We start from the raw sequence: 22,291 nt of genomic DNA on the forward strand, positions 1-22,291 counted from the left end.
TGTTGACTTGGCTAGATATAAAGAAAGGTTGTTGACTTGACTCAGACTAATTAAAAAATTACTGAAATATCGATATTTTAAAAGAAGCTTTCTTTAATCTAATTGAAAATCGCCTGAACAGGGTATAGAAAATTTATAAAATATTATCATTCTTAATGTTTACGCAAGATATCCAGAAATAATTTTTTCCAGATAAGAATACTTTTTCTACCGAGTGTATGCACTTAAAGTCCCAACAGTCTTTGTGGGAAAACTGCAAAATCGCTAGATTAAAGTCTAAGGACATACTACATACTAACATTTATTGGTATATGTTGAAGAGCCATTAGTACAAGTATAATTGAAGGTACATAGACGCAAAGGTATAAATCTACATGCAAGTAATTAAGTGAAAGCTCCAACCAGCGATGGACGACAACTCACGAGTATCACACGAACACAGAGCTTTTACGCATTTGTTTACATTTTCTCAACACGAGATTTCATTCACAAAAATCTACTGCGCCAACAACAACCTGAGTTGTATAAAACAACGCTGTTGCGAGCAATCGAAAGTTAGTCCTGTCGTTGAATTCGTGCAATTTGGACGTGTCGCGTGATAGTCGGAAGCACGATATTCGCTAGCATTGTCGTAAAGTTTTTTCGAACGTCTTTTGCAAAACGAAAGTCGCGGAACTGTGTTGAACGGAATATGCTTGAGTGATTTATCGAGGCGTTGTGACTTGACGTCTATTGGTCTTGTTACTCTTTGTGAAAATGTGCCGTTGAGGTCTGTGTATGCTAGTGTTTTTTGTTGGTTTCTTCAGTGTTTTTGTTGAAAGTGACACGCGGCAACAGTTAACTGAAAAAGCAGTGAGTCTGTGCCAGGCGCTGCAAGTGAATATGTTAAAACGTAAGGCAACAAAAATTATATTGCCAAACAAATTGTGGTAACAACAACAGCAACAGTGTATACTAACATTGCTTAAGCTGCTGTTTGGGAGTGATATATGGCTAATGGCCCCTGATGTGTAATTTTAGATCTTCATAATTTTTGTGTAAATAAATAAAGTTGGAACTGTGCGGAAAAAATATTTAAATATAAGTTTTGTTTAAAATATTTAAGAAATAATTTAGTAACATGCTGAAAATGTAATATTTTTATGTGCTTCGCGAACACTCTGACTGTGATTTTGTTGTGATTATTAACAAAAACAGAGCTTAGTTCGGTGTTGTCCATTTTGTGAAGAGCCGGCATCAATTCGGCATTTACTACATTGTCCAATTATCGACTCAACCCGAAAAGAGATCCTGAGTACAACGGATCCCTTCGACCTTTTGAGAGAGGCTAACATCACAAACGTTCTAAAGATGTACAAATTGTTGAAAGAAACTGACTTGTTAAAGCATATTTAATATTAAGAATAAATCGTAGGATTTAAAGTTGTGCGTAAAAGCACGAGAAAACACACGGAGATGGCTATCCTGCAGTCTTGTTGCTTTTGGAAGACAGTGCGTACCGGCAGCATGGCAAGCGCCACATACACTTTGGTAAGTACTTATATAAAATTCTTACATTTACTATACATAAATGTATATATAGAAGTACACGAACATAAGTATTAACAATGGCCAGCATATACCGTAGTTTTTCTTTCATGTCTATTAATGAGGAATAAATATTTTTATGGTTAAAACGTTCTTCTAAGAGAGCCTTAAAGTGCGATTGCCATCGCATTTCAAAGAAAATGAAATTAATAGTAGTTGGTAATGTGCGAAGCGAGCCATTCTTATCAACACCACATTTGTTTTAAAATATTATCGCTAGTGTGTGTTTATATATTTATATATACATATATCCCAGTTAATTTTCCCTACGCAGAATAAAAATTACAAAGATTTTCTCGAGAAATCAAGAACCACAGAATTTTGCTGAAAATCGTTAACAACAACCCTCTACAATAATTGCTTTTAAGGGGGGAGCCTGCTTTAGAAGCTTTAAAAAATCGTTTTTTTTTATTTAAATCTCTTTAGAAATTATCTAAGAATATGTCCCCAAAGTTAGAGATGGGAATTCGAAATATTTCCGTAGCTAGAAGAGAAATAGTGACCGAGCGCCTAGCAGATATACTTACTATTATTAGCGCTTGGGCAGAAAGCGAAAACTTTGACGCGAGTTAAAGAAAAATAAGTCAACGAACTGCGAGTCAGAATAATATATCTTTATTAATTTAACTCCGAAACTTAAATTAAGATTTGTCTTAATTAGGATAATTCTTATCATAACTGTTTTTAAATCGTATGGAATTTGTTTATAGCTTATATATACATATATCGGTCGCAGTTAAGTTTTCCCTACGCAGAACAAAAAAAAGGATAAGAAAAGTCAAGTTTGAACACATTTTTAAACAAGATAAAAAACGTTTTTTTTGGTCAAAGACCACTTGTTTTCATTTAAAACAAAAAATTTTAAAATTTTGCATAGTTTTTTTTGGAATTATCTGAGTGTAAGTATATGACAAGTATGTTTGTAAAATATATAAGTATTTATATATATATGTATATATATGTATGTATGTACTTGTATGTACATATAACTCGCGCGATTTCTCGGTTTTTCATTTTTACGATTTTTCTTAATTGGATAATGGAATAAAACTAAACGGCATATGGAATTGGGGTAAATTTTATTATCGTTGGCATTAAATTATAAATCCTAGAAATTTCGCTTTAATCAATTATTTCCTTCCCTTCGAAAAAAATCCTCAAAAATTGCCTTTTTGAAGTCTCCAAACCAGGCTCCCCCCCATAAAGACTTAACTTTGGTTAAATTTACAAAAATACGGGCGAAGGAAACGATTGGATCTTGGCATTTAGACATACATAGCACAATAAAAGCTACATGCTCGGTTTACAAATAACAGTGATATGATTTCTTTAAAAAAAATCACACTATATGTTTAGGAAATTCAAATGTTATTTATTTAATGTGAAGTACAATCGATACATTTAAGTTATGAATATAAGATAATTCTATTCTAATTATGGCCTACACGACATATTTTGAAGGAACGAATTCGATGAATCTAATTTTCGAGTAATTTTTTCACCAAATGGAGCTGTCGTTCAATATTGACTTCTAAAGCTTGAAGACAGTCTGGCTTATTGCTAAAGAGCGTGACTTCAAATAACCGTACAATAAGTAGTCCAATCGTTTTAAATCACACCATCTTGAAGGCAATTCAATGTCACAATTTTTTTAAATAATGGAAACTCCAAATATTTTTTAATGCGAGATTCGCTTTTTGCATGTGTTGTATGGCACGCAGTCCAGTCGTGATGGAGCCAGATGTTGTCAAGACCAACTTCTTCCAATTGCGGCCATAAAAGTTGGTTGCCATCGATCTATACAGCTCTCCATTGACAGTAACTGTGTGTGTAATCAGCTTAATTTTGAAAGAAGTACTGACCGATGATTCCACCAGAACAAAAATCACACCAAACTGACCATTTAGGTGAATGCAACGATTGTACATGAACAATTTTCGGATTTCCTTCGCTCCAGTATGTTTATTTACCGATAGAATCATATGAAAGTGTGCCTCATCGGAAAAGATGATTTTCTTAAAAAAATCGTTTTCAAGTTGTTCCCAAGCAAAATTAGAATATTTAGGATGTTTACAGTGGTCCACTGGCTTCTGGTTTTGAGTGAGAACAACTTTATACGGATGCTAGCCCAAGTCCTAATCCTAAAAGCTACGTGGTTTAGTTAAACTTTACGCTTAACTTAGAACTTGGACGAAGAAAAAAATCTAAAATTGGATTTTTAGCAAATATTTTCAGAAAAAATGATGATTTCGATGACAGTTTCGCGATATTTTTAAATAGTTGTAATCAAAAAAATCCTTTGTCCAAGTCTTTAAGAATTGTATCTCAAAGACCTACATATGTAAAATTTTATGAAGATCGGTTGAGTAGTTTTTGAAAAATCTTGCCAACAGTCAACTCAAAAACACAGTTTCAAGAAAAACGCGTTTAATGATTTGAGTGACAATAAAAGTGGGACTCAAGTGCACAAGTTCTCAAAGCTGTATCTCCGAAACTGTTACTCCGATCAACTTGAAAATTTGGGACAATATTTTATAGGTGTTGTGGAATTTACTAAAACTATAAAAAAAATCGATTTTTTGAATTCCGTAAGCCAATATAAAACCTTCAGCAACACTTGCCTGCAATGTTCTTTGTCTTATTGGCACTTGAACATTACAGGGTTCGGCACTCGTAACCAATCAAAAAAGCCATAGATTCGCTTTGGAAAGTTATTTTTATTTATTTTAAAGTCCAAAATGTGTAGAAATAATCATAAATTCAGGACCAATTCACTTTTGCTCGATATGACCACCGTTTGCCTTAACTATGGCCTTGAGAGGTCAAAAAACGAATCCCAAGCTGCCCGAATGTGACTCGCGCGATTTTGGCCCACTCACGGACAATGACTTTCTTCAGCATCTCTCTCCAAAGTGGCCCAAAAAGAATATTCCTTTGGATTCGCATTTGGTGAATTCGAGAGCCATTGTGTGGTACTTTGGAAAACACCTTGTATGTGTAGTTTGAAAATTTTTGGTGTGCCTTCCTATACTTTTATTGTTTATTGTCTTACTAAAAATTAATGTCTACGCAAGGGACAATGGAAATCACTGAAATAGAATTAATGTTCGTAAGCGGCTTAAGCACTTCACATTTATACTTATTATTTTACTTTAATTTTGTATTTCAGTTTAATGGTATGAATATGAAATATTAAAAGACGTGGTTGAGATAGCTTGAGTAGCAGATATTGATGAATGAAAATGCTCTTTATACATATTTATTAATGTACCTGGAGTTCTTGGGATGCATAATGGCAGCTTCAATACAAGCAATAATTGAGCTTTCCACAAGTCTTGAAGTCATGAAAATGCTAACACAACCAAATCATGTTACAAATGAGTTTGGAGTCCCTAACAATATGCTTCAAATTCATCGTATGTTTGACTTCAGCATTTATTTATTAAGGATTAAGCAAATACAAATTTTACGGCATATGCTTTGATATTGTTTGCGAGCTGATTAACATAAGAAAATAAATATATTAGCTTGTGAGATTTCTGTAGCTACTCAATGCAAAATAATTTTAGATTAGATCGAGTTTCTGCAAACACTGACATTCATCCTACAATCAACCTAGAATATTTTGGTCTAATGAGTAGAATCGAGGGAAATAGACAGTTTTTTTCAGACAAATTTAGCTGAAAACATATGAACGTGGACGTAGGGGTTTTTACGACAACCAGAAAAATCTATTTAAGGTTCTTGGAAAGTCACTGCAGAGCACTAAGTTATGTAACATGGAAAATCTCTTCCAATGCACTCTGTACACTATGTGAGCCAGTACATAAAGTCATTGACGATAGATAATGCAAGCAACAAAATAGTAAGCAATATTTTGTCGGTATAATTGGCAGATGTCTGTAGTGTATTTTAAATACAGAGATTTAAGATAAACAGCTTAGTTAAGCTCTATAGTCCGGGGATCAAGGATTGAAATTTTCTTTGGACCCTAAGAAATTAAATTTCATATATTCTTCATTTACTAGCTACAATGCAAAAAAGTATTATACAAAATATAAGATAGGAATTTAGATTCCTATTAAGGACAGTAAAGCTCTAAAAAGTCAAAATTTTGTGTGCAGAGTAAAAACTATTTTCTGTCGCAAGAAAATGTATAGTTAATCTTCTGACGATAGTGGTGACGAAGAAAACTTTAATATTAAGTATTTCTTTATCATCCATAACACGAACTGGACTTAAATGTGATGAATGTTAACTAAATTTAGTCAGGATAAAAATTTATACATGATAATCTCGACTCTACAGGCTTAGGAAATCTAAAAAAAAAGTTTTTTTTTATTTAAGGACTTCCCTAATATGCAAGTGCATACTTATAGACTTTTACATACGAAGGCATATGTAATTCTTATGGGCATCGTGTGGACAATCATGTTTCTGTTATGTGCACACGTTACCCTTGCTTTAGCCATAAATGTTTCCGACCGCTTACAAAACGTTTTGATGCGATTAATATTGGCCATCCTGTTGCAAGAAAGTGAAGAAGAATTGCAATGCTTTCAGCCACAAATGCAAAACCGGACTATAACCGCCTCAAAAATGCAAAAATGCAAACTGCAGTAACAATGCACACATTTGTGTGCAGTTTCAATTCATCCTTCCGAATAGTTTCTATCCGGTGAGAGTATTTTGTTTTTGACGTCAAACCTAGCAGAGAAATAACGTTTACTCGTCACTTTCTTTTAAAGTCTTCTACAAACGTTAGACTACAGATTTATGTCCACGTGTCTCCTTTAGGACACTTTCTTTATTTTTTTGTTTTTGTCTAGGTCAGACGAGCAACGTGCTGTTGTGCATAATTGAAAAAAGGGTACTCATACGCAGTGTAGAATAGTTGCATGCAATCAAATGAGTGCTTTTATTTTAAACAAACAAGAAAGTAGGCGAAACATAAAAAAACATGTTTCCTGGAAGTTTTCTAACGTGGCATGAATGTCCAAAATTGCAAAACATGAAGTAATAATAGCAAGCATGTCTCGTTAAAATTAGCTCCAACGAAAAATTTCTTGGAAAATCAGTTGAACTGAATAGCAAGTAACTGAACTGGTTGGTTTGGCTAGCCTTGTCTACGTTGCAATAAGCCCAAAGTTTTTCATTTTTAAATATAACAAGTGCAAAAGAGTAAAGATTGGGCATAACCGAACATTTAACACTCTTGGAAGGATTAAGCCCGGGGAAGTGCCTTCAGGTACGTAAGGCCTGTGGTTATATGGGGTAAAAAAAAATACGTTCTCCTAATTTTATTACGATAACTCAAATATTGGCCGATATATGCGGTATTATGTCCCCCGGAAGTTCTGAAATCTTTATATTAGATATAAGGGAAGTATTAAACTGATTCAACTCATTTATAGCTGGCAGGCTTACTACTTTTTACTGGCTTCTCTATGAATTTGAATTACAAATCTCACACATTAACCGATATTTTCGGTTAGAAGCCAACTATAAGCACTAGCTCCACAAATTCCTTACCCAGGGACTTGAACAGTTTTGGTTCTATTTGGTAAATTTTTAGCCATAAGGTAGCAAACCTTATTACTATTACCTTTATCCTGATATATGAATTGGTTCTTAATTTTTATACTGGAAAGTGAAGGTTTCAACTGGAATTTAAATGAAAAGTAGGTTCGACTGTAGTTCATTTTCATAATATAACATAAAAATATCAGAGGAATGTAACGTACCAAATTTGGTTTAAATCCGTCCGGCGAGTCTCGAGATATGTGATTTTACTTTAAAGTGAGCGGTGCCACGCTCATCGTTCAATTTTCACACCGGGTGTCTTGTACCATCTCGGTGGTAAAATTCAATGTTTCTGGCGTATTTAGTTATCGATTTATCGCGCCTTTAGTAGTTTTTAACAGCACCGTTATATGGGGAGTGGCAGGATTATCAGCCGTATTCATCCATTTTCACACAGGCGGAAGGAGCTCTAATAATATTTGCGTTAAGTCAATTTGATGTTTGTAGCTCTAGTGATTTAGGAGATATATGCATTAAACCAATTAGAGAGAGGGGACATTCCCACTTTTTCAAATTTTTTTTGGACACTTGTGTCCTTTACTACTGCGATCATCTTTGCCAAATTGCAGCTATACTATGTCTTAATTTAGTGCTTAGTTATGGGAATTTATACGTTTTTGGTTAAGAGCGTTTTGTGGGCGTGCCCATTTGATGGGAAAAGTATCAGCCTACTAATCGTGTATTATAACATATAAATTACGTTTTAAATATAGGTGTACTTTGGTTTCTCCACCGTTGTTATGCTCATTACTGTTTACGATGAACGGGAGTTTCTGGCTGGCGGTAGAGAGCAACCATTAGGAGAAAGCATCTTGGCTAAGGGAGAGATAACACCGGGTGAGTGTGTGTTTAGAATTAGTTAAATAGTTTGTCAATTTCAAAATTTAAAAAATTTGAGTAATACTATATTGGAAATGTACTTTTATTATTTCAGCTATTGTTATATTTAATATTCTCTTTCTGATTTGCTCGTTCTTCATCGTCATATCGTCGCTCTTAACGTTCGTTGGACTAAAGCAGGTAAGTGTGAACTGGTTGGAACTTAAAGTTTTAACAACAAAAAGAGCGAACAAATGAAATAAATTTTTTCCGTGCACAGAATCGTCGTCAACTGCTGTTGCCCTGGATTATTTTCATGCTTTGCGATGTGCTCATTGAAATTGTTCACTTAATCTATTTGTCATTTACGCAAATCGTGAACTTCAATCCAGTAGTCGGCTTTATATTCACCATCGACTTTTTTATAATGTGTCTAAATGTGAGTATTTAAAGAATACTAAATTATTTAATATATATTTATGTGTGTGTATATGCGTTGTATATGTTGCCCCATATATTTGACAACTTGAGCGAGAATTTTCAAAGGCTTTTGAATAGGTTTTAAATTAATTCATTATTTGCATTCGTTGGTTGGTTTAGATCAATATCCATTTTTTTATAAAGAGTTCTTCCCTACTAACACCTATCATAAAGTCAAATATAATTCAGCGGCTTCTTCTTAATAGTCAAATTTATTTACATCGTACGTATCAAGGGCGTTAATTATAGCATTACAAACTGTTAAATTACATTACAAACTGTTTTCACGTCAACTTAACTGACAATCAAAAAGATTGAGACAATTTATATACAAAATTCAGTTAATTTTGTTGTGTTGAGTTATATTATACAGCTGATTCAAGAGCTGAAGGGTATTGCACTAGGTCTTCATAACGACAGAAAAATAGCGCATATTAATAGTTTTTACCAATCGCCTTGAACCCATTACAAATCTACATAGACGTTTAATTTATACTACTGCTATCTCAGTTGGATGTCTAAAGGTATGAGACCTGAGATATTTTAGCTTTGATCTAGCAAATGCGATGCAGTCAAGAAGAAAGTTTGGGGATCTCACTACCTCGTCTTCTTCCAAGCAACATTTACAACTGGCAGACGATAAAATCTTACCTCGTGCACGCCAATGGAACAATACCAAATAGAACCTCTTCAATTAAAGAAAGATTAACCCTGTTGTGGGTTGAAGCTCGCTGGTTCTTTTGCAATGTACACTGAGCCAAAAGGATCTTGCACAAGATTATACTTAGGCAGCAAAGCTCCAGCGAGTTTCCACTCTAGCGCAATCAATATTGCACTGCCTTTCCTGGCCAAACTGGTCTTATCCAGAAATAACTCAATATCGTTTGAGTATTTCATAACCACCTACGAGCTCACGGTTAGTGAGTTAGAGGTTAGCATTGCCACTGGATAGTCACTTTCCTAAGGGAGGTTTCGCTTGAAACTGTCATTTCTGGATAGTTCCCTAGAGGAGACTCTTCCACCAATTAAGCGTTAATTCATTCATAAAGAAGCTTACGCCCACTCTCATTCAGCGGCTTCTTCCTACCCCCTTTTTTCCCCTTACGGATGGAAAAGGACACAAATACTTCATTCTACTCTCTGAGGAAAGCGGCTTCTTCCCTTGTTCATTCCTCTTGACATATTCTGCAGACATATCGATCTGTTAGCTCCAATCTGCAGGCTAAAGACAGATTGAATTAAAAGCAAACAATTTCCTAAATTTGCTATGATACGATAGTATATAATTGGTGAAATTTTCCACATTTCTTTTTTTTCACAAGTAGTTAGTGACAATGTGAAATTACTTATCTTAGGAGTTGACCGACTGATTTAAGCTAAATTTAGTACGTAGGATTCGTCTCATATGCCTATATCACTGCGTAATAATGGACGAAATCAGACTCAAATCAGATCTGAAAGCAATTGATATAACAGGCTAAATCCTTGCACGAGTTAATAGTATGTGGTGTTGGCAAAAATAGATAAAATCGGTTCGGTAATAAAGGTGATACTTAATATAAAATTTTACCAGCACCTGAAGAAATTTAATCAGCGAAACCTTAGCCCTTCCTTACTTTTCAAATTTAATGTTTGGACATTATATAGTTTCATGCTTTTGCCGACCGGGATTGGGCTCGGTCGGTCCCATTTTTCCTGAATAACGCATCAAATTAGTTGAAAGCTCATTCATCTCATTTATTGCCACAAAAATTAGTCTAAAATTTTAATTCTTTCTCCGGGACTAGCAGTGCTGCACAACTGGATCAAATTGACAGTACATACTGACTACTGATATTGAATATCAAATGAAAATCAAAAAGTCACAAATAGTTTCCCGGTAACGCTCATCATTAGAGGCAACTTGAGTTCTGTTTTCAGTTTGAGAAAAGTATAGACCAATAAAGCTTCCGAGATCTAATACATACAATATATATTTTGAGATGCAAGAGTGTGTGGAGAATCTTTTCAAGACTATTCGTTCAGCAAATATTTCCATTCTGCTCACTTCCGGACCCGCCAAGCCAGAAATGTAGACAATACGGTATATAACACTTTTGTTAACTTCCTTCCCATTGAATTTCTCCACAAATATTTAATGCAAAACTCTGCATAAATATACGTGCATATATACATAAACTGCACCTGACACTGACGAAGGTGCTCTGACAGATGTACAATAAATAAAAAAACATATTTAATATTTGTTGGCACATTAGTTTTGTTGATGCTTAGCGCAAACTTGTTTCGTTTGACCTCTTGAACCAGCAGATGTTCGGAATCAGCTGACAGCTCTCGTTAGGAAAATATGAAACACATTTCCTCTGCATTCTCGTTAGTGGACGAAGTGTAAGCATAAACATTTCTTAAACACCCACATATGTATAATATAATGTAAATGTTATGTAAATAGAATGTAAACGCAGCATTCTACTAATGAACACATTAATACAAATGTATATGCATACATACATATACCATAAGTATAAGGAAACCGTTTTTTTGTCATCATTACTTTACTATATCTTCTTGCCGTTTCTTTTCTATCTTAACCTCATTCATATCGTTTTTTCTTTATTTTATTGCCACTTAGTCTTACTGTCTGCTGTGCGTGATATCGCAATATCAAAATTACCTGCAAGGACTGGGTTGCGGGAATCAACAGATACGGGTAAGAATTAACAATTTTCTACTGGTCATATTCCCAACTCAATAAAAACGATCGTAATATTATGAACAATAAACACATATATGTACGTATGCATATCTCGAGTGGTAAAGATTTCAATAATGATATTACAATGAAACCATTTAACTCGGGTTTTTCGTTTGATTATTAAATAATGTAAATATGTAAATACTAATAGATCAATAAAGATTTGCAGAGAATGGTAATTGGTTTGAATGGTTACGTTCAATGTAGGTTTGATTATTCCCATTTCTTTGTAAATTATAAATAAAAACGTGAAAGTTCGGAGGTAACACTCTCGTATTTTGCAAGTATCAAAGCGGAGGAAATACTTCAATGTGTTATCAAAACTTCATTCGAAGAAATATTTCAAATTAATGCAAAATTTTTTGACTGACACAATGGCTTACGATCAAATATGTTGTCATCTTAACTTAGTACATTATAGGTCATATATTCATTTTTTTTCATTGCTGCACATTCTTCGTGTCCAATATATTTATATGAAAACCAACATTTTGAGTTGATAAAATAAAGTATATGTGACATAAACTCCATTAAAAGCGTCAAATTTTATATATTGGATGTATGAGGAAAGAGTTAAGAGATAACTAAAAGTTGTTAAATTAAAGTTATGAAGTTTAGTTCAAAAGTCGAGATCAATATCAGTTATATTTAGCGCTAAACCAAATTAAGAACATATCAAGTGGAAAATCAAAAATCTCTGTGTGGGGTATATTGGAACTAGGAGAAGATGTGGACTGATTGAATTACCTTTTGACAGTTAATTTTCTGCCAATTCTATGCATCCAGAGAAGGGCAAGCCTTATTCCTAAAATAATGCGACTCCGTTAAAAGGTATAAAATCATTAATAGTTTAAAATTAGAAATTATTGTGCTTTTTCATTAGATTGGTATTACAAAAAAGAATGTCAACTCTAAAACTGAGAACAATTACCAACCTTAAGATACCATACTGTATACATACATACATACATACATACATAAATACATACACACTTATTAACACATATTTACCATCTAGAGTGGTAAAGATTTCAAAAATGATATTAAAATGACATCAGTTAACTCGGGATCACTATTTGAATTTTAAAGAATGTAAATATGAAAATACTAATAAATCTATAACAGTTTACAGAGAACGGTAGTTAGCTTGAATAGTTGCGTCCAATGTCGGTTCGAAGGTTTCCATTTGTTTGAAAATTAGGAATAATAACGACTAAGTTCGGATGTAACACTCTCGTATTTTGCAAGAATCAAAGCCAGGGAAATATTTAAATATGTTGGCAGAACTCTATTTGAAGAAATGTTTCAATTTAATTTAATTCAAAATCCGTTATTTGAATGACTCAACGAATTATTGTCCCAACGGCTTTGCCATCTATATCTGACTCCGACTAGAAACCTCCTGCTCCCTAGATACTCCTACCTTTCCACATCATCTTCGGAAATCCAGTCATTCCGCAGAAATAAAACACTCAATCCCCTTCTTAACCTGAATGCAACAGCACACTCTATGACAATCAGGTCAAGAGGGGATGCACATAACAAAACCTATATATGTAGCATCCGTTGAGACGGTGCGACATACAGGCAATGACAAGCATCATACAACTCAGTATTGAGAGGAGTTTTTGGCAACCCAAGACTATCGTGGCGGCTCTATAAGTGGTGCAGGATACAAAGAAGCCATGATATATGGTGCGAACAGCACAACGTCTGAGACCCTAATCAGCCCACAAAAAGCGTCGTACTTTGCCTGCGGTTACCTGCAGTCGTCCTTCACATTCGCCAAGTGTGGAGTGAAACACATAATTTCACTTATGGTCAGCCCTGGCCGGAGATCCTATAGACCTGACCGCAGGAGTCGATCCGATTCTCTTTAACAAAACTTTTCCAGTTCTCCAATTATAAGTAACATATCTGTATATTTTCTAATCGCTCAAGAAAATTCATACCCAAGCTGGGACAGCCTCTCTGACAGTCCTCTTAACTTCCCCAACAAACAAACAGCATTTGTTATTGATTAAGTATTTAAAATGCCTGGAGTATTTCGGTATATCGGTGTTATATCGGATAACGTTCTGTATCATCTCTAAAACTGAGAACCATTAGCACCCTTATCATAAAAGCGGGTGTTCAAAAATGTGCATAGTATATAAGTAGTAAGGTACGTCATTGTGATTTCAATGAAATATTTGAAAAGTAAATTCATTAGGGTTATAAGTTAGAAAAATGGAATGGTACTAATTGAATGCAATTAAGCTAATTGTGAGAAAGGTGATTTTTGAGATAGGGGAAATGTAGTAGAAGTAGCAAATACTAGAAAACGAAAGCATGTAAAAGAAAAGAAAAAACAGTATACCTTATATTTATTGATTTTACTGTTATGCATTGTCCACAAACAAAAGCATTTCAAGTAATGCTATAACTCCACTATTTTCACAGACCGACGTGGTGATACAATCAGCTGATGGTGGAGCTAGTTCGAGTCAGAGTTATCTGCGTGCAACAAAAATACAAAAATCTATCGCCAGTCCTTACATCACAACAAATGCACACACGCATATTTCGACGATACACGAGGAGACGGACCAAAATCATAAACTTCCTACGAATTCAGGTAACAATGGTTTTTTGGACTTTGGTTGTTTGTAACGCCTTAAGGTGGTAGTCTGGTAACTTGGGTTCAAAAAATCGAAAATTGTTTTTGCTTAATTTGAAAGTACAATGTCTTGAGAATTTACTGTGAAAATTTCAGACAAAAATTCGAAATATTTCGGGAGTTATAACGAGTTTCCTAGAGCGCCTGGAAGTCTTTCCTGCTCAAAACATTGTTTTTCTGGTCGCTCCGGGTCCTAACTTTTTTCTGCTGAACCGATTGTTTTCAAATTTTAACAGGCTGTTCTGCACACATATATGCAGTTTTCGTCGGTACTAGCCAGCATTTTTTTCACCCATAACTTTTTATTTTACAACCCTTTCTTTGCTAAAATAAAAGGACTTTTTTTCAAAGTCCGCAATTTTGTTATTTACCCTTGAAATTTTACTTCAGTAGTTCCATCCAGAAACACATGTCTATAGATTAAGAATAAACAAAAATATTTCATTTCAGTTAACATCAAGAGTCAAAATCACCCGGGTCACCTATATGCATCTTTTGAGGTTCCAACTTCGAGTGACAATAATAATAGTAATAAAGTATTAAATTTTTTCAAATAAATTTTTTTTTATTTTCAATATGTAAATAAAAATACTCCAAATATTCAAGATAATTCATTTTTATTTTCCTATAAAAAACCACCCTCCAAAGAAGTCATGAAAATAGGCATAAGTTACCAGACTACTACCTTAACTTAAACAAGTAAAGCATGGAGACATATCTAATAATGTAGTTGGAATTGTAATGTCTGCGGTTTATTGTTTTAGAATTGGGCGTTATCACTCTCCTAAAACGTTCAGTTTTCATATTTTTCAATAGAAAATTAAAATAATTTCTACGTATTATATATAGTATATATGTAGGAATATAATAGATCGGTGGCAACTCCGCCGACGAAGACAGGTGTGTGGAAAAGACAACGAGAACAAAAGCAGGAATCAGTCGTTAAGCTGACGTCGTCACGATAAAGTATTTCATTATACAATATTTCGGTATGTTCATGAACTGCAATTTAATTCGAACTGAAATTTGATTCAATATTCCTAAATAAAGTTTAATTTTGATACCGTTGTAAGTGTTAGTTAAGTGTCTTAAATTTTGGAGACGTGTTGTGGTAGCAATTCCCACATACATATATACATATGTATTTAAGTAGTTGAAAGCATTTCTTTCCAAAATATGCTTTGCGGCTGTAATTTATCTTCTTAAGCTTGAGCTACTCGACCGCTACTGACATAATTGATTTACGCTGATAAAAGGACTCGTTAATCATATCATAACGAAGGTCAAAACGTTTAAGCGCCAAAGCAACAACAAACAGTGCTGATATTGTGTTTACTATACAAGGTCTGTCGCAAAAGAAAAAGGACTGTTAAAAAAACAACAAAAACTTAGTATTTTTCAAAAGTTATATTTTTTTATTCAAAGTAGTTTCTTTGTGCTTCGATACAGCGTTTAGCCCGGTCAATTAGCATTTCAAATGAGTGTTTAAGGTCATTTTTCGGAATGCTCTTGAGAATATCGGTCGTCGCCTTTTGGATAGCTGAAATGTCCTGAAACCAGTGTCCTTTCATGGACAAATGAAGTTTTCCAAATAGTTAAAAATCACAGGGTGCTAGATTAGGTGAGTAGGGTGAGTGATTAATGCTTAATATGGAGTTTTTTGTCAAAAAATCAGTGACAAGCGTCGACCGATGACACGGCGCATTATCATGCAACAGGCGCCAGGACCCTGCTTCACGGTATTGTGGTCGAGCATGACGAATGCGTGACAGAAGACGCTCCATAACACTAAGGTAAAACACAGTATTAATCGTTTGGCCAGGTGGGACGAACTCTCGGTGTACAATACCCTCGGAATCGTTAAAACAAATCAGCATTGTCTGTATTTTTGACTTCTGAAGACGACCGACTTCTGATCGTTACAGAGGACCTCACGACCTTCTTGGAATCGCTTAAACCACTCATGCACATTACTACGGGATAGACACTGATCACCATACACCTTTTTCATCATTTGAAATGTTTCAGTAAACGTTTTCCCAAGTTTAAAACAAAATTTAATATTTGCTCTTTGTTCAAAATGCATTTTACGACCGATGACCAAAAGCTGCTGTCACTTTTTGATCGATAACATCGATTGTAGTTATCCAATTGTCTTAAAATTTTTACGAAATGTCAACAAGAGATCAGACTTTTTATTTCATATACCCACCAATAGGTGGCGCCACCAGAAACAGTTATATGGCATAGACAACCAAAAAAATAGCCACATACATATATGTAATTAAATTTAAATATTCACTTCCGTACACAAAAGTGGGCCACATCCCTTGCCGCAAACTATTTACCGCCACTACAGTGATTTAGTTTGTTGTTTGGAAAAAAAGATTGGTGCGAAGGAGGCACGTGCCAGATCGCCCGCAAGAAGCTAAAGTATGAGCGTGAAAGATTGCCAGTATCCTTCCGAAATACTAACTAGGGCAATTTTCAAATGCGTAGCGGCGTTTGTGCTTGTAAATATGTACCTATTAGTTTTTATTTTGCCAAAATTTCATGGCTAATGGTTTAGTTGGTGTCAATGTAGCTAAAAATTAATATAAAAGGAAGTGAGGGGAAAATTTGCGAAATCATGCTGAATAAGCGAAACGAGCGCAGTGCTTCACATTAATTTGACGTTATCTGTTCAATAGTTAGAATAAGTCAGTCCATAATCTTATGAAATTTTATTTTTTCAAAAATAAAATATACTAATCTCTTTAAGAAAATAATATGAGTTCACTCCAAAGATTTATCAAATCAAAACTTTTCAAAAATCACTTGTTGGTGAGTTTTTGTTTGCTCTTTGGTAAACTTGTTATGAAATTTGTGAACAATAATGGAGAAGTTGTCACCTCAAAACACTCAAAGCGAAAAAAAAATTTCAAATTCGGTGAAGCTGAAAAAGCAGTTACAGCTGTTCGAAAATGAGTGAAAATAATGAAGTAATTCGCTATATTTTGAAATTTTTGTGTAAAAAAGAGAAGAATGCCACGCAAGCCATCAATGAAATTTGTGAAGTTTATGCAGACGATGCTGTATCAGTTCGTGTAGCACAACATTGGTTCGCTGTGAAAGATGCACCCCGCTCTGGTCGACCTATCGTTGAAAAAGTCGATGAAATTATGAAAAAGATTGACCAGGACCGTCATATAAGCAGCAATGACATCTCTAAAAAACTTAACATTCATCATCAAACGGTTTTGAATCATATAAAATAGGCTGGCTACAAAAAGAAGCTCGTTCTTTGGGCACCACATGAATTGTCTGTGGAAAACTTAATGGACCGAATTAACATCTGCGATTCTTTGCCGAAACGAAATGAAACCGAACCATTTCTGTAGCGAATGGTAACTGGAGACGAAAATCAAATACGACAATAATGTGCAAAAAAGATCATGGTCCAAGCGTGGTGAAGCTCAACAAATGGTCGCAAAGACAGGATTGACGCCTAGAAAAGTTCTGCGAGAATCATCCACTATGAGCTGCTTCAGCCTCAATTCGGTAGAAAAATTGATTCTACATTTTACTATCAACAAGTGATGAGATTGAAGCAAGCAATCGAAAAACCGGCCAGAACTGATCAAGAGAAAGGGCTTCGTCTTCCATCGGGACAACGCTAGACCACACACATTTTTGAAGACTGCGCAAAAACTGGGAGAACTCGGCTGGGAAGTTTTGGTGAATCCATCATATAGCACTGACTGTGCATTATCGGACGACTATTTGTTTCGGTCAATGCAGAGCTCTCTTAATTCAGTAAAGTTAGCTTCAAGAGAAGCCTGTGAAAATTACTTGTCGCAGTTCTTCGATGAGAAATCAGAAAAATTTACAATGATCAAATAATGTCTTTAGCGGAAAAGTGGCAAAAAGTGGTCGACTAAAATGATACAAAGTTCATTATAAATATAAAAAAAATAAGTTGAAGTTTGATTGGAACAAATTTATCACAAATTTGTCCGTCAAGATATTGGCTCTTAATATTAGACGCATTACTATCTATGGAACCGTACATAAAATACCTAAAAGATAGTTGTGGTTGATGCAGATTGTGACATTTTATAGTGAACTGACTAAGAAAGGTAAATATATTTGTTAGAATTACTGTAAAATTTCTCCTAGATAGATACATAATATAGAAACCATCGCTTTTGTCATATTTTTTTTCTGAATACTTCACTGCTACTTCTATTCAGCAGATCAACACTTTTATATACTTTATAACTGTATTCCCTGCATAAAAGCATTCAAAGTATATTCACGTTTGAACACCCTTAAGTGAATAACTACTAAACTATACAATGTTGTAAGCCTCTTTGCATATGTGTAAATATGTGATCTTCACGTTGGTTGGCTTTTCCGTATCCTGTTGCTGACCTTATTTTGTGTGGTAAGGTCATGTTGTGTCAACAAAAAGCAATCGTTGATATACATACCTACGTACATATGTCAATATGTCGATTGCAAGCAATATAAAGTACAATATATACAAAGCACATTAAGTGTAGTGTCAGTGGAAAATATTTATGCATTTTTTTGCTTGACTTGTTGTGACTAATATGAAATATGTCCTGTAAGTGTGTTAGTGAATTAATTTTATTTTTATACCCTAAACAGGGTATATTAAGTTTGTCATGAAGTTTGTAACACCCACAAGGAAGGGTCGGAGAGGCTATAAAGTATATATATAAATGATCAGTATGTCGAGCTGAGTCGATTTAGCCATATCCGTCTGTCTGTCTGTCTGTCTGTCTGTCCGTCAGTCCGTCTGTCTGTATATATACGAACTAGTCTCTCAGTTTTCTCTTCAAGAAGCTGCTCATTTGTCGGAATTGCCGATATCGGACCACTATAACATATAGCAGCCATACAAACTGAACGATCGGAATTAAGTTCTTGTATGGAAAACTTTTACATTTCACAAAAGTTGCCACAGGTTATTTTCTAAAGCAACAACGTAATCTCTGAAGAAATTGTTCAGAGCATATAGCTGTCATACAAACTGATTGATCGGAATCAAGTTCTTGTATGGAAAACTTTCACATTTAGCAATTAGTATATTCACGAAATTTGGTATATATTATTTTCTAAGGCAACAGTTGCACCGAAGCTAACGTTTTTTCTTGTTTTAGTTTCCATGCAGACACTTTCGTGGTGGTCAAACAGAACCAGATTCACTTCAAAATGTGAATGAACTTTATGCATATGTAAGTGAGTCTACATAAAAATGTGTATGTGTTGGTGCTCAAGTAGCAAATCAGGTTTGCTGACTGTAGTTGTTAATTAAGATGTTATTACTCATAACTTCAGGGCTTAGTCTCTATGTACACTCATTCTTTCTAACGCTTTAGTATTGTGTTAACGAATTTGAATCAAAGTAGAGAGTCCTTAAATTAGAGCTATAGATTAAAAGTCATTTTACAGCTTCTTCAAAAAATATCCTACAAATATTGCAGATTGATATCAGTTGGAGGTGTTTCATTGCCATTCTTACAAAATACAGTTAATCGAAGAAGTATAAAGTGGTATAACCAAGCCAAGAATCATGCATCAACATGCACTAAAATTTTTACATTTTGTGTGTGGTAACGATGATCACAGTGGAGGGTGCATTTGTTAATTTAAAATTAGATTATGTAATAGCAAGATATATGAAATTTAATGATAACGATCATTCGCCAGGCCGAAGTGAGCACAAATTTTAAAATTGGCTTATGGACATGGCCCCGGTCACAAACAACTCGACCAATTTGAACCCAATTTAGTTCCTTTTATTATATTTTGGAAACGGGAAAAATCGGTGTACAACCACATCATTCCTTACCTTTATAATATATAACACAAGTATCAGTGAAGAAATTAAACAAAATTGTGTCTTCATTTTCTACCAACTCTCACCTAGAAATTGTCAACATTAGTTCCTAGCAATATCTACCGAATATGAGAATATTTTTGTCTGCATCGAAAATATTTTTAACTGCAGTCGGTCAATTCAACTATGTCAATTTAAAATTCAAATATATTCGGCATCTAAAAATAGTGTAGTCTGGTACATAAAAATAGCTAAAATATCCGTAGTCCCATTTGGAATAATACTGATGTCTTTTCCGTCAACAATATAATCAGCCATTATATGATAAATGTTTATGACACAATGAGAACATGTTATTCTCTTAACAAATTCTCATCTTTATTTGGATACAATTTATTGTCGAATTTTTATTGAGGATTACCTTTGAGTTCACCAACAACATCTGATGGAATTTTTGTTATTTGAAAGGGAGGATGTTCTATCGTAACTTTTCCTAATGCATGTTAATTTCATAAGTCTGATGCGTTTACACTTTCTGTTTCTCCTTTAAAAAAAATTGTAAAATCCTTTGCAAATGTGACCATTACGCTATTTCTATGAAAGGCTGCTTCAAAACGTTTCTTAACCAAACTTTTCTTATTTCAAAAGACGGTGTGATGTTTTAATTTTCAAAAAAATAAAAACACCTTTCCCCTAATTGAATGCGTAAATGAAAACTGTGATTTTTGAATGCACTACTTGAATATGCGAATATCTTGAACATAAGTTGAAAATTTAACTTTATTTCATTTTACTTACTTTCAGCGGAAGTGCCGAGCGAACTGGCTGAGGACAACTGCTTACACATTACTGCCAACATTCCGTCTCCGTTATAAATGTGACATTACCAGCGTTTCTTCTCTAGTGAAAATGGCATGTGGCGGACAATACAAGCGGTAGTCGAAGAAGCATCAGAATTTGCAACGTATGCATGCAACAACTGCTTACAGATAAAATATAGAAATTGCAGTTGCAGTACAGGCAAAAAGACATATAAGGTCTGTGAGCGGTAAAATGCAAGCAGCGTTTCAGTGAAAATATAAAAAGAAGATTATTTTTCGAAGTCTGGAGGATCTACACACATCAAATACTACAGATTTGCCTACTCACGTAACAGTTAAGTCATAAATGTGCCTAAACAATAATGCGTGCGAAGTGTTTCGAACCTATGCCACGAGTTTTAGAAATAAATTTTCACTTTATATCAACCGGCGTAGGAGTTTGCATGATAATATTCCAAAGGAGAGCTACACCTTTCTTGATTCCTAAATAAACACCCTTTATACGTATACAAAATTGTATATACAATTTAATTCCGAAAATTTACAAGTTGTGAGACACAATTTTTCGAATGTAAATATTGTAATAAAATTTTAGTACATCGCTAAAGTTAAAAAGTTAAAATAAATCGTAAGCCTTTATGTTATCTAAAATTAATATGGAACCGAATATTTTTTCATTTTAATTTCGCCTGTACATAAAGTAAGTAATTTTGACATAATAATTTTGTAGTTTTAATTTATATAAATTTAAAGCAGTTTGCAGAAAAAAAAAAATAGTAATAATAATAATATAGTAGGGGACTAATATTTCGAATAACTTTGTTTGGACTCTTAAACTCTTGCAAGAGTAAGCCTCGAAGAGACAAAATTAGCGTTAAGTGTATTTCCAAAAAAAAAATCTTTACAAATAACTTAAAACTAGTCTACCAAGAAACTTCTGGAACATCGTTTCAAGTTTTTAGCATTAATGGAATTTAAGAAAATCATTCAAAAGATATTAGTAAAATTATTGAGCGAGGTCTGAGTGAAGATATAGTTCAGATTTCAATCCTTGTTTCAGGAAAAACAATGAACAGACTTTCAGAAGAAACTGTTACGAACGAATGATAATAAATTGATACAGTTAATGAACACTCTGAAGGTACCAATGTTCATGTATATTTGGATATGGGAAAATTTTACCCAAATTGGGTGCAACCGAGCTTACAATGCAGAAAATATCAGGTCCCAAATTAATGGAAATAACGTCAATGAGATAGGCTTCAAATTACTTTCATGTGTATCGCATTCTCCATACCTGGCTTTTAAGGATTTTTTATTGTTATCAACTTGCTTAAGCATAAATACTCATTAGATAAAAATTCAAAAACAATGAAGACGTTATCGCCTGATAATCCGAGCTAGGAAACTAACTATAACGAATAAAGGCTTCTAACTCTTCAGCGTCCTTCAAACTATTTATTGCGTAACATTTTTTGCCCCAAGCAATAACAATAACAAGCTAATCGTGCAAACTCAGAAATTTTTAAGAAATAAAAATTATACTACAAAATTTATCAACAAAATGTAAGAGTTTTTGTAATAAACGGTAATTCGCCTTAAAAACTTTAAAAATTCCTATTAAAAAATAAGATAATTCCAACATATTGCTTAAATAATTTTGTAAATAAGATTTGTTAAGTGAATTGAATAAAATCGATATAATTACTAACCATCATAAAGACACTATAGGAGCAACC

The 22,291-nt window shown here is 34.0% G+C and overlaps 1 protein-coding gene across 1 annotated transcript; it reads left to right on the forward strand.

Moving 5' to 3' along the window:
- Positions 1-1,205: 1,205 nt before the first annotated feature.
- Positions 1,206-21,149, forward strand: LOC120778192. Its single transcript, XM_040109930.1, has 7 exons — positions 1,206-1,530; positions 7,884-8,007; positions 8,105-8,190; positions 8,270-8,428; positions 11,102-11,179; positions 13,667-13,841; positions 20,536-21,149. Exons 1-7 carry the CDS (start codon positions 1,456-1,458, stop codon positions 20,604-20,606), a joined length of 768 nt encoding a protein of 255 aa, XP_039965864.1. The 5' UTR covers positions 1,206-1,455; the 3' UTR covers positions 20,607-21,149.
- Positions 21,150-22,291: the final 1,142 nt, after the last annotated feature.

Source organism: Bactrocera tryoni, chromosome 5, assembly GCF_016617805.1.
Source record: "Bactrocera tryoni isolate S06 chromosome 5, CSIRO_BtryS06_freeze2, whole genome shotgun sequence".
Taxonomy (NCBI): Eukaryota; Metazoa; Arthropoda; class Insecta; order Diptera; family Tephritidae; genus Bactrocera; species Bactrocera tryoni.